This window comes from Drosophila subpulchrella, chromosome 2L (genome assembly GCF_014743375.2).
Source record: "Drosophila subpulchrella strain 33 F10 #4 breed RU33 chromosome 2L, RU_Dsub_v1.1 Primary Assembly, whole genome shotgun sequence".
Lineage (NCBI taxonomy): Eukaryota > Metazoa > Arthropoda > Insecta > Diptera > Drosophilidae > Drosophila > Drosophila subpulchrella.
Window position 1 is genome coordinate 1,366,259 of NC_050610.1, and position 12,318 is coordinate 1,378,576.

At 41.4% G+C, this 12,318-nt stretch overlaps 1 protein-coding gene across 2 annotated transcripts; it reads right to left on the bottom strand.

The window, feature by feature from the left end:
• Window positions 1–1,952: 1,952 nt before the first annotated feature.
• On the bottom strand, window positions 1,953–11,382 carry LOC119546305 (CD109 antigen). Of its 2 annotated transcripts, none has more exons than XM_037852498.1 (7): window positions 11,216–11,382; window positions 7,976–8,820; window positions 4,053–7,797; window positions 3,733–3,926; window positions 3,500–3,674; window positions 3,331–3,436; window positions 1,953–3,252 (listed from the first exon to the last, which is right to left on the bottom strand). In XM_037852498.1, exons 2-7 carry the CDS (start codon window positions 8,818–8,820, stop codon window positions 3,041–3,043), a joined length of 5,277 nt encoding a protein of 1,758 aa, XP_037708426.1. In that variant the 5' UTR covers window positions 11,216–11,382; the 3' UTR covers window positions 1,953–3,040. The 2 variants fall into 2 exon arrangements, with proteins under 2 accessions (XP_037708426.1, XP_037708425.1); XM_037852497.1 differs by having other exon boundaries at window positions 7,976–8,825.
• Window positions 11,383–12,318: the final 936 nt, after the last annotated feature.

Genomic DNA, 12,318 nt, shown 5'->3' on the forward strand with positions numbered 1-12,318 from the left:
CGTCTTTGCGTTTCTACGCGAACTAGTCTCAGTATTAAAGCTATCGCGATGAAACCTTCCCAAAAGTCCTATTATACCCTTGCAGAGGGTATATTGATTTCATTCAGAAGTTTGCATCGCAGTGATGGAGACGTTTTAGACCCCTTAAAGTATATATATTCTTGATCAGCATGACTAGACGAGTCGATCTAGCCATGTCCGTCTGTCCGTCCGTTTCTACGCAAACTAGTCTCTCAGTTTTAAAGCTATCGGGCTGAAACTTGCCCAAAAGTCGTATATCTTTTGCAGGGAGTATATAAGTCGGAACCAGCTATCGGGCTGAAACTTGCCCAAAAGTCGTATATCTTTTGCAGGTAGTATATAAGTCGGAACCAGCCGGTTCTGACAACTATATCTTATAACTCCCATAGGAATAATCGGGAAAAAAAAATTTTAAAAAAATATATCTTTGGTGTTTTTTTAGCATATAACCTCCTACGCTTGGAAATAACATTTTTTAATTAGTTCTGAATTTCGAATTAAATTTTATCAAAATCGGACGACTATATCATATAGCTGCCATAGGAACGATCGGAAAATTGGTAGGAAAATAATATGAAACAAATTATAGCTTCGGTGTTTTTTTGACATATTATCTTATACTATTGGAAAAATCATTTTTTGTATTTTTAAATTTAATAATTATAGCTGCAAAGGTATACAAACTTCGGCTTGCCGAAGTTAACTTCCTTTCTTGTTTCTATTGCAGGTAGTATATAAGTCGGAACTATATCGCATATCTCCCATAGGAATGATACACTGACATATTAACTTTTACTCTTGGGAAAATTATTCATTACATATTTTAGAATTTCGAATAAATTTAAAAAAAACGAACTACTATATCATACAGCTGCCATAGAAACGATCGGATAATTAATGGGAAACTAATTATAGCTTCTTTTTTTTTTGTTTATCTTTCCTTCTACTCCGATATATAAAATTTTTTTAATATTTCATAATAACAAATTCAATTTATTAAAAATGAGACTACTATATCATAACATGAATCTTATTAAAGATTTTCAGTTCTGTGACTATATATAGTAGTCGCCTTCGCACACTCTCCTGGAGCGCTTCGTCACTACGTGAACTGCCGTCCACAGTGATAGCTGCCAAGGGAAGGACCAGAAAATTAATGTCAAAATAATATAAAACCGTTTTATTATGTTTTCGGTAAACATATACTAGTAAATTAAAATTAAAAATAAATAAATTAAAATGGTACATTATTTTAACATTGGAGTAATCACTATTTAGTTTTCTACAAATCGGAAAGCTCTGCCACGCCCACTCTAACGCCCACAAACGGCCCAAACTGTGGCTTCTACAGTTTTGATGATAGAATAAAAATTTAAACTGAAATGTATTGCTCTCGTCAATACCTATCGATTGACCCAAAAAAAAGTTTGCCACGCCCCGTGTAACGCCCACAAAATTCAAAAAATCGAAAATGTGAACGTGGATATCTCGGAAACTATCAAAACTAGAGAATAGGGATTTTAGATTGAGATTCCGTAGCCTTGTACGTAGCGCTAGTTTGTAATGCGAATATGCCAAGCCCACTCTAACGCCCAAACATGTGGCGCCCACATTTTTCATGCTAAATAAAAAATTGTAACTGAAATGTATTGGTCTCTTCAATACCTATCGATTGATCCAAAAAATTTTGCCACGCCCACTCTAACGCCCATAACGCTTAAATCTGTCTACCGCCGGTAGGTAGCGCATTTCAATCTCGCTTTGCTGCTTGCATATCTCCATTTCCCTTTGGTCCCGTTAGCTGAGTAACGGGTATCTGATAGTCGAGGTATTTCTTTGGTTTAAAAGAATTTTAAATATAGTAAAATCTGCTTTGTAAACCATTACTTCCTCCGAATTCAAATATTGGTTAGCCATGAAGATACAACCCGTAAGGCATTATATTCATTTATTTTCAGGTTTCGTTTATTACAAAAGAAAACACAAGTTACTTTATAGAGAGATTCGATTCTTATGGTACGGAAGGGAACGACTTTTCAAATTGTGTACAGACGAAAATATTTCCTTGTTCCTCGCCTATTTAGTTTCATGTACATGGCTATGTGAGATTTGTTAATACAATTTAAATCTAATTGTGGTCGATGTGGAGGGAATATACGTATAAAACTTACAGGCTATGCAGATTCATTAGTTGCATAAATTAATTGGACGGTTTCTTCAAAGTTTTTCGCTTGGTTCGTTTAAAGGTATTCAAATGTAAAACAAATTACGGGAGGGAACGACTTTTCAAATTGTTTACAGACGGAAATATTTCCTTGTTTCTCGCCTATTTAGTTTCATGTACATGGATAGCCATGTGAGATATGTTAATACAATTTATAATCTATTTGTGGTCCATGTGGGGGTAATATACGTATCAAACTTACAAACTATGCAGATTCATTATTTGCATAAATTAATTGGACGGTTTCTTCAACTTATTTCGCTTGATTCGTTTAAAAGTATTCAAGTGTTTGGTAATACAAATTAGATAAATTTTCATTTGATATGCATGCAATCTTTTGTTAAGATACATTTGCTAATGATTTCTAAAATCTATTAAAGGCATTTTGTGAAAGACACATTGATTGATTTTTCATTCCGCACTTGGAGCCCGCTCTATGATAAGGCATAGTACGGTTCGTTACGACTTACAAGATACATTAGGTGTCTAAATGTAGTCTGCTTGGTGTGTACCAGAAGATTCTTTGTTCAGCAATAAAAATAAAGATTAATTTATGCTTGACTGCCGTTTTGTACATTCAATTCTACAGCGGGTCCATGGAAAACTACAGAGAAAAAACTAAAAATTAAACCAAAATGTTAACCAGCATTTTTGGACGGAATGCAATTTCGTTGGCAAACAGAAGACTACAACTTAAAACAAAAAACTAAAAAATAAACACATAAATGAACAATAACACTAAAAATCTTAGCAAAGTGTTTCGAGGGTGACTTTGTGGATTTCTTTCATTCTTCCCTATGTGAGCAGTTGCATCATGTTTAAGACCAGGTGCGTGCGACTCCGCAGCAGGTAGACGAATACGCTGAAGAAGAGCAGGGACATGGACATGGAGGCACGCCAGCCCATGTTGTAGATGGAGCAGTAAGGACACTGAGAGCTGCCGCACACCTCGCAAATGTTTAGCAAATAAGTGGGCAGGGCATCGAATATCGATTCGTTGAAGCGTTCTGTAATTGAACAAATTTAGTTTGATTGACATTTATTAAATGAGTTTGCTTCGTTTATTTTTTGAAGAATACACTTACCGGGTGCATAATAGTCGTAAACGCGCACCGGCAGATAACGAGACATATTGGCCACTGGATACCAGCGTTCTATGGTAAAGTTCACACAGATATCCTCTCGATCGAGCTGTTGAAAGGGTCGGAATTAAACATGTTTCTGATTTTCCTTAACCTTTTCACTTGTTCTTACATAGTCAAAGTAGAAGACAACTTTGCGTTCCAGATATCGAGCCCTTCTCAAATTCCTAACGCGATTGCTAAGCACATAGCTGTCCAGTTTTTGCTGCTGTATCCAGTAGCCAGTTGGTATGGCTACGTCCAAAACAGCCATGCCCGAGCGCTCAGACTCGTTTTGGTTAATCCACCTAAGATATACACTCTTTTTAACCCGATCTTATATTTTTAACGCTTTTTAAGACTCACTTTTGACAAGTAACGTAGGAGATGTGCGACTGATTTCTGCCGTGGAAGATTGCCTTAGTGTGAAGCCCAAAGGCTGGCACCGGTGGTTTGGTCTGGAACTTCTCAATGTCGACATTGTACTGCACGTGCATTTGCAGAATGGCATAACCAGCACCCTTGGCTTGGACTTTGATGGTTCCCCAGGCGTCTGGAATCTGAAAAAGATAGGTGATAAAACATTAATACGAAGAATTAAAAGTTTAGTATTGGATACTGAAAGTTTTGATTTTAGTTGTTAAATAATATATATATGAATTAGTTGTACAAGCAATGTCCCTCACCTCGATACTCTGCAGTTTCGCCAAATTCGTGTCATCGATGAAAAGGGTTTGCGTTTTGCCGCCCTGCGACGAGGCCTCGATCTCCACGGTCAGCGAGGACACCTCACGCAGCCTCGAGCGTACCGTGTACTCCACAAGAGCCTTAAGTGCTGCACTGGTATCCTGAGTGGAGGCCCATCCGCCGTCGTTTAAGCGCTGCGAGTTCAGCCATCTTACAATGGGATCCACAAAGAACTCACGACGTGCCACATAAACCAATAGGGCGTAGGCGGTGGTTTCTATGTTCAGGGAATCATATTCGTACGGCAGCCGGGGCAGAGAGAACCACTTTTGGTTCTCAAGTTTCCGCGGGGGTTGCGGAATTTCTTGATTACCCCAGTACATAAAATCGCCAATAGTCCTGGCCTGGCGTCGCAAAATGGAGAATACTTCTTCGGCAATCGGGGAGTTGCAAAGTTGAAGTGCATAGGCTGTAATGGCTACATCAAATGGCTGTGCTTGGTGTTTCAGGAAGTCCATATTCCTCTCTATGTAAGCCACAGCTCGCTGGGTGGCCAATGCAACTCGAGATCCCAGAACGCCAGAGATATCTTTCACGGTGGCCAAAGTAACCAGGACATGGGAGGTAAGCGTGATGTTTTTGTCAAAGTTGGTGCGATTCATTTTCCTGTCCGGAAGCCAAGTAACCTCATAGAATGATCCCTGTGGCGTCTGGTGCTGGAGAAGCCAACGCATGTTCTTCTCAATAATGGTGGCATCGATCCAAATGAAGTTCTCCCACTCGTAGAAGCTGGCCTCTTGGAACACTCTTAGGCAGTAGCTGGTTAACCAAACGGACGAATCTGAGTTGTTCCAATCGGAGCGGAATAGGGAGAAACTGCCATCTGGCCGCATAAAGCTCAACTGCCGCTGATAACCAATGTTCATGTGGTAGAAGGCATTCTTCTCCATCGTTTTGTTGCGCTGATTAATCAATCGCATGTACATAATTGTGTAGAGATTAGCTGCGAAACTGAAGGCATTTTGCTCGCCCGATTCCATGGGTAAATAAAGCAGGGAGCTGGCATTGACGGGCATGGTGGGGAAAATAGGACCGACCACATCGCCCACTACGGATATCCTAGCCTTGTTTGAGCCGTACACAAAGTAACGGTCCACTTGGTATGGAATCTCTGGCGTCTGGGTTACATTTACATGCATATACTCCAAGACGTAGGCGCGGTTCGAGAGATCCAGAAGCACGGATTGATGACGATACTGTGGCAGGCCGTCTGACTCGACATGCAATGTTCTGGTAATAGTATCTGTGCCTAGCAAAGTGGCCACGTGCAGTGTTACATCCACATTGCCCAGACGCTGCGGCACTACAGGTACATAAACCACAGTAGTGCCTTGGGCCTCCAAGTAGATAAAGAACTGGTGCTCACCAAAGCTGGTTCTAGGATTATACGACCTTACAATGCCATCCTCCTCCACGTGCACAAACTTGTAGTCTGGACTTCCGTGCAGCACCACAATGGCCTCGATAGGAGTAGTCATGTAGTTGAACACTGTGACACGGACGCCCACCTGTTCGCCCTGTCTACAAGCCTCGGGCATTTCCACGTTAATGAAGAAGGGTTGAACTCCAACGTACTCCAAAGCCTTGTTAATCATTCCAAAACCCTTGGACGGGCTCACGCTAAAAGCACTCACCATCCAGTAGGCGGGTCGATCGGGAACCTCCACATTAAAGATGTATCGACCATGTGGTCCAATGTTCACGTCCTTCCAGAGCCACACGTTCTCATAATGGCGTAGTACGCGATTGAATCTGTACTTTCTGTAATTTAACAGTTCTGTGTCATTTCTCACATGGCAATTGATCTCGTCTGTTCCATCATCACAATCAAACAATCCATCGCACTGCTTCTCGAGGCGATAGCAACGTCCACTCAAGCATTCTCCGAAGCCTAAAGTGCGATTGCAGGTGTCCTGCCTCCTAGGCACATAGCCATCCGTAAAAACGATCAATCCACTGTACTCAAATGTGCGATTCGCATCAACACCAAAGGATGATGCGGGGAAGTAAACCAACTCATCGGGATTGCCCTCGTGGGAGTACCAAATGTGCTTATAGGTTCCGTTGGTCTGCTCGTCGAAGTTGGACATCTTGGTAATGATCTTAGCGTATGTAAGTTCATTACCAGCCTGCATCGTGTAGAAGGCACTGTCGATGCCAGAGAGTCCTACATAGGATCCAGGTTCTCCAAAGATAGCCACCTCAACTTTTTCTCCAGTTCTCGCCTTGCGATTGTTGATGTATACGGTGAAGTTATTCCGGGAGATGCCATTTACAGGGAACGTGAGGGAATCTGCCACAACCTGACCCTGCTGGTTAATCTTCCACACCACCATGGTGGCTACAGGAGCCATTTCTGAACTAAGAACCACAGCTATAGTTTTGATACCCTCTGTGATGGTCTCTCGGTCATTCACAAGAATAACACCCTTCGACATAATAAGGTAGTTGAACTCCTCCAGGTAAAAATTCGTGCGAATGTGGAAGATTATGTACTCCCCAACTACTGGTTTCTCTGTGCTGGTGGTTACCTTAATGTGCTGATTTCTGGGAGAATAATGGGACACCAGAAGAAGCTCCGTTTGAATGCGTTCGCCTCGCGGATCCACAAAGTTCGCCTGCAACCGCATGTTTTGTATGCCGTTCAAGAAATCCCTTGCTTGAGGTCGGTCGTCCAGGTTCAGATCATTCCTAATATCAATCTTTACCTCCCAGATGCCGTCGCTTTGCTGGGACATTGGCAACCGCTGGGCTGGCCAATCCCTCCTTCCGCCGTTGCGGCTCTCCACAAAGCCTGAGACCTCCATCAAACCTTGGCGCAGTAAATTCGGATCAATTGGGGAACCATCATGGTACTCCACGGCCAGATAAGTAGTAAATGGCATGGCGGGCTTAAAAACCTGAGGGGACTCGCCTAGGAAAACAACTTTCAAGCTGGAGTTATACACCCTGGCAACGGAGTAACCACTGATGATCTCATCGTAGAACTTCTCACCAACAGTGGCCGTGATCAGCACCTCTGAGTTGGCCAGATTGGGCACCAGGAGCTCTAGTTCCCTTAAAGGCCACTTGAAGTCAAAGGTTCCGTTAAAGTATCGCAAGAAGGGCAGGGTCTTCCGGTATGTTCCACTCCACGCCTCGTAGCTATCCTGGTATTCGGGTTTTCTCACCCAGAAAGGCCACTCCTCATCAAATTGGTAGTGTCTCTCCACGACATATTGATTCCTATACAGGATGTCTTGGGAAAGATCCGATCCATCCTGGGGCAGCTGCCCGGGCACATTGTACTGAACTTGTGGATTCTGGTTAGGATTATTGTAGCGCCATCGCTCGTTGTACCGATTAGTCTGCTCCAAAGGTGATCGGCCCAGTCGATACTTCTCATTGAGAACTTGGTTGCTAAAATATCCGATTGGCCGAATCGTAGCCTTGATTGTGAGATTACCCCTTACTGGTAAACCACTTGTGAAGTTGGCCATCACCCTTCCGTAGATAAACGGATCTGTGGTAAAGAAGTAGGCTGGCATGGTAACATTTACTTCGAAGCGGGTCTGGTAGTATTCCTCCACTGTGAAGTGACTCTCCTCCTGCTGACCCTGGGCAATCACCCGGATGGTCCATTCGCCAAAGGTGGGTTGATCAGACAGCTTATACTCCAGCGAAACGGAACCCAAGTTGGACTGACTGAATATATAAAAGTGGCGGATTATGTATTTGAATAGAAAATTGGACAATTTTAAGCAATTTGAACTTTTGCCTTTTAAGCTTAATAAATTGTCACAAATATGTTTCACATTTAATTTAAGAAATTGATTTGAAATTGTCCAAATAGTAATCTTCGTAAACTGTATATTGTACTTACCGCGAAAGCCAACGTTTTAAAATATGTCTATTTGGATCCAACATGTACACATCTACAGGATTGTCAAATCCCTTGAGTTCGGTAGTGATGGGGATGGTCCTGAATCTCACAGTCTCGCCTTGCATGTAAAGAGGCTTATCGGTCTGCACAAAGATCGTCATGGACCGCTGCGAGAAGTCTAGTCTAGTTTCGTTGAGGAAGGCTAGGCCACCAAAAACATTCTGGTAGAAACCCTCTACTCTCAACTTATAGTTTCCAGTCACACTAGTGGGTGGGATTCTCATGAGCAATGTCTCAGGCACGCCCTCCTTTACATCCTTGGAGTCGCCGCTGATTTGGACACCATCGCAGGCTATGCTGGCATGGACAGTTATCGGGTATTGCGCTTGAAGAATGGACACGGACACTTGGTAGATAAGACCAGGTCTGACCATTCGAGAGGCCACAATGAAGTAGGTGGGCTCCCTCGAGTGTAGCGACTCTAGAAAAGTGGCCTTGATATTATAGGAGGACTTTCCACGAGTCAAACTCGGTTCTTCGGTGTCCATATAGCCTCCTCCCACTCGTTTTCCGTACTCATCTTGCCCGGCAAGATCGTTGAAGCTTCCGGAATCGGTCCTGTAGGGCGGGCGTTCGTTGGGATTCGTTTGTCCATTATTTAGGTTGGTGTTGCCATATTGATTCGTCTGGGGATTGTTGCCCCACTGCTGGTTTGGCAGGAGCGGTTGCTGTGGATTTTGCTGATTCTGGTTGGGGTTGTAGTAGGTGTCGCTCTGACCGACCGCCGGCTGCAGTGCATCCAAAACGGCGGCTACCACGAGCAGGGCGCGCAGCAAGTGCCACATCTTTCCTGAGGAGAAGTCAAAAGTGAATGAATTTGAATCGCTGAGTATAACTGCATCTCCCATATACTATAAATAGGGAGCTCTGATTTGGGTGTTCTGGTTGTTGGTGATGCCTGTCAAGTAGGGTGTTTCAATAATTTGGGGGCCATTAAAAACGCTATTTGACTATGTTTGTTTAAAGGATATCAAATCGAATCACGATTCTTCACCAGGGGGAATTTTGTAAGCCTCTAGTTCTTATAAAATTGGAATTTAATTACTCAATTATTTTATAATAATTTGTTACGTAACAGGTTTAGTACTTGGTACAGAACTCTAACTGTAATAATTCAATATTTTTAAATATGACGATACTGACTACCTAACTTAACTTCTTTAAAAATGAAGTTTATAAAGCATATGTACATATAGTATATTTCTGAGACACCCTACTGCCTAAATCATGGGCCGCAACTCATGTTTGAGGATTGTTGTTGGTTGGCTGATTTCCGCGTGCTGCGAACAAGTCGATAATGAGGGCGCCGACATCGGTATTAATAGACTATATGCTCGATCTTGCAGGAGCAATGAACGTATCTTTACAGAGATCTTCTGAAGGGGCATGCGGCACTATAAAAAGTATGTCAAACATTAAGTAAATGTCATTCAAGTGGGCGCGCAATTAGTTTTAGACGGAAATATGTGTGCCACGCAGGGATTTGGGGCACTCAAGATGCCCGTCCAATGCGTTTTTAATGCGTCCGTAATTTATTCTTGATTTGAAAGAGATTATGAATCAGTGGTTCATAAAACGACTTTGATCACAAATTTTTCATTCATCCAGTCTAACCATTTGACTGAAAATTTGATATTAATGTCTTCCTATTAGTATTTATTAGCAGAATTATTTTTTTTTTTAATTTTTCAAAATTTAATTGAAAACATAAGAAAGTATTGATGAAATAAAATTTATGAAAAAATGCAGGTATATTCTGAAAAAAAGTTCATTTTTAGTGAGACCAATTTTGTGATGAGAATTTACTTTTATATGTTCCGTTATATTCTAATATGTAGTGCAAAATGCGGTGGTGGAAGGTTTGCAACATTAATAATGCGCATAATTTAAGGACTCCGCCTTATCAGCACCCGATCAGCCGGGAGTCAGGGAATGCATCATTCGAGCAAGGACCTGGAAAACTTCCCTACCATGGCATTAACTCCTTAAGTTAGGTAAAAAGTCAAAACCTTGTGGCAACCTTACAAAAAGGGACTCAACCAGGAGAACAATGAGCCACCGACTTCTACCGCAACATAGAAAGCGAGGAAGGTGAAATGGAACTGCAGAACGGAGGGAGTGTGTGTCTGCATTTGAAATGCATTTACCGGCGAGGAACGGAAAGGACGGGAAAGGTAACACACTGGAACTGAACGCACACGCAAATAAAACGGCCGCTACCTGACCATAGACATACATAGGTGTCTATAGCGAGATACTCTGTGCACTGAAGCAGCAGAAGTTACTGGCCTATAGGGGTCTCTACTCTCGGCAGTGAAAACAAATACCGAACTCGTAATAATTTCAACAACGCGACTTGTAATCCACCCTTCACACACGCCTGCACAGAAAAAATAGAGGGTCACAAAAGTACTTAAATTTTTTTAAATATTTTGATCACACCAAATTCTACAACTTTGCTTGTAAAAATGGTATCGTAACTATATAATAAAATTTTTTTTCTATTTTTTAATTATTTAGTTTGATATTCACATCCTTCCTAGCAAATCGAAAATGATATCTTAACTTGTTTTATTCTGTACAAGTAAATAATAAAAATGTTCAAGCTTAGAGCAAATACCACCGGGCATTGTATTATTATTTAATATATTACATATCACTTAAAACTACCAATTGTCCATGTCAGAATTTCACTTTTTTTTTTCTGTGTACCAGGGCACACCACCACAAGCACAGTAAGTAAAGTGGGCTTTAATTAGCCGAGAAGACCCATTCAAAATAAGTTGAGAGGGCAAAAGTGCAATTGAAACGGCAGGGAGGACATTTGGGCGGTCAAAGGAGCAACTGTTGGCGAAATTCGAGAGCCTAAAAACAAAAAACTAAAGAAGACGCCGGAATGCGATTGGGCAGCAGGTGGCTAAAACAGCAGCTTCATATTTCCTTAAGGCAGGAAAAAAGGTGCCAGCAAGGATTTCACTAGTTGTAATCAAGTGATATTTCAGTACAAAAGAAACAGGGAAAAGTTTCAGCCAATATTACAAGCACTGGCTCGATTTTCGGTCAACGCCCATGTGCCAACAACAACACAATAACACTGGCTTAGGCATTTTGAAGACAGCCCAACACACAAATTGGGCGGGTCGCCAAGTGGAACAGCACCGAAAACGCTCCTTCACTCACCTCGGTATCAAAATCGATCTGCTCAAGCTGCTCAGCAGGCCACGCACATTGTATTAATCAACAGAAAGGTAAATAAAACTAACTTGGGAACTCAAAGATTCGAAAAACTTAAACAACACAAAACCAACAGCAATCCACACCCGCTTTGATGACTGATGCAGTGTGACCGTGCGAGGAGCGTGGGAACATCCATCCACACGTGCGATAGTTCTATCGCGCTGTTATTATTTTGAACGCGCCCTCTGTCGCTCCTGTTAACTAACAGAGCCCAGTTGGTAGCCGTTGACGTATGCGCAGTCTTCGGGCCCAACATCACAACTCTGTTATCAAAGAGAAAGAACAATTTTTGGGTTGGCGGTTTTCTTACAAGCCCACACTAATTTTATCTGCTGTTAGGCGTTGTTCTTAAATACTATTGGAGATTTTAAAAAAAAATTCCGGACAATGTTATTTTTAGGCGCCATATCCAGCTATATACTCGTCTTTTTGGTACATGCCCTTTGACAGACCCAATTAAATTTGGTGATCATTTTTTTGTATGGGATGGATTGGATGTTCGCACACTGTTAATCCTTTTTCTCAAAAACAGTCGGAGTTTTAATGATGACACTTTTGTGACATGTTCCTAAAGAAATGTCCTTTAAGCTGTTGAATTGAGCATTCTGGTACATTCTTTATACTACATACTTTGTAAAGTATAAATCTTTTTTTAAGCATTTATATTTGTTATGTTTTGTTGAAGCTCCCAAATAAGCGAGAAAATCAACTCAAAGGCTCTATTCTCTATATTTCACCGTTCCTTAATTCTAGCTCATTTGACGCACATCGAAAAATACCAGATCCACGCGTGTCTAAAAAAATAAATGTATATATCGGTCGCAATGTGGCCTGTGTGTAGTCTAGTTATGAAGTTATATTCATTTTTTTTTACTTATAGAAATAGTGGTGCAACGACCAAAATTGGACCACCCACGCGATAATGATACGAATATACACGCCATTGAACAGTGCCCATCCTTAGACTCGAGTTATAGTAATATAATTATATTATTATAATTATAATTTTATTATTATATTATTATATTATAGTAATATAATTATAA

Excerpts from the sequence above, each read along its gene's own strand:
- LOC119546305 (XM_037852498.1), bottom strand. The coding sequence starts at position 8,820 with ATGTGGCACTTGCTGCGCGCCCTGCTCGTGGTAGCCGCCGTTTTGGAT. Across the intron at positions 7,798-7,975 it reads TTAAAACGTTGGCTTTCGCG|TCAGTCCAACTTGGGTTCCG; the intron begins GTAAGTACAATA and ends TTATATATTCAG. Across the intron at positions 3,253-3,330 it reads TTACGACTATTATGCACCCG|AACGCTTCAACGAATCGATA; the intron begins GTAAGTGTATTC and ends GTTCAATTACAG.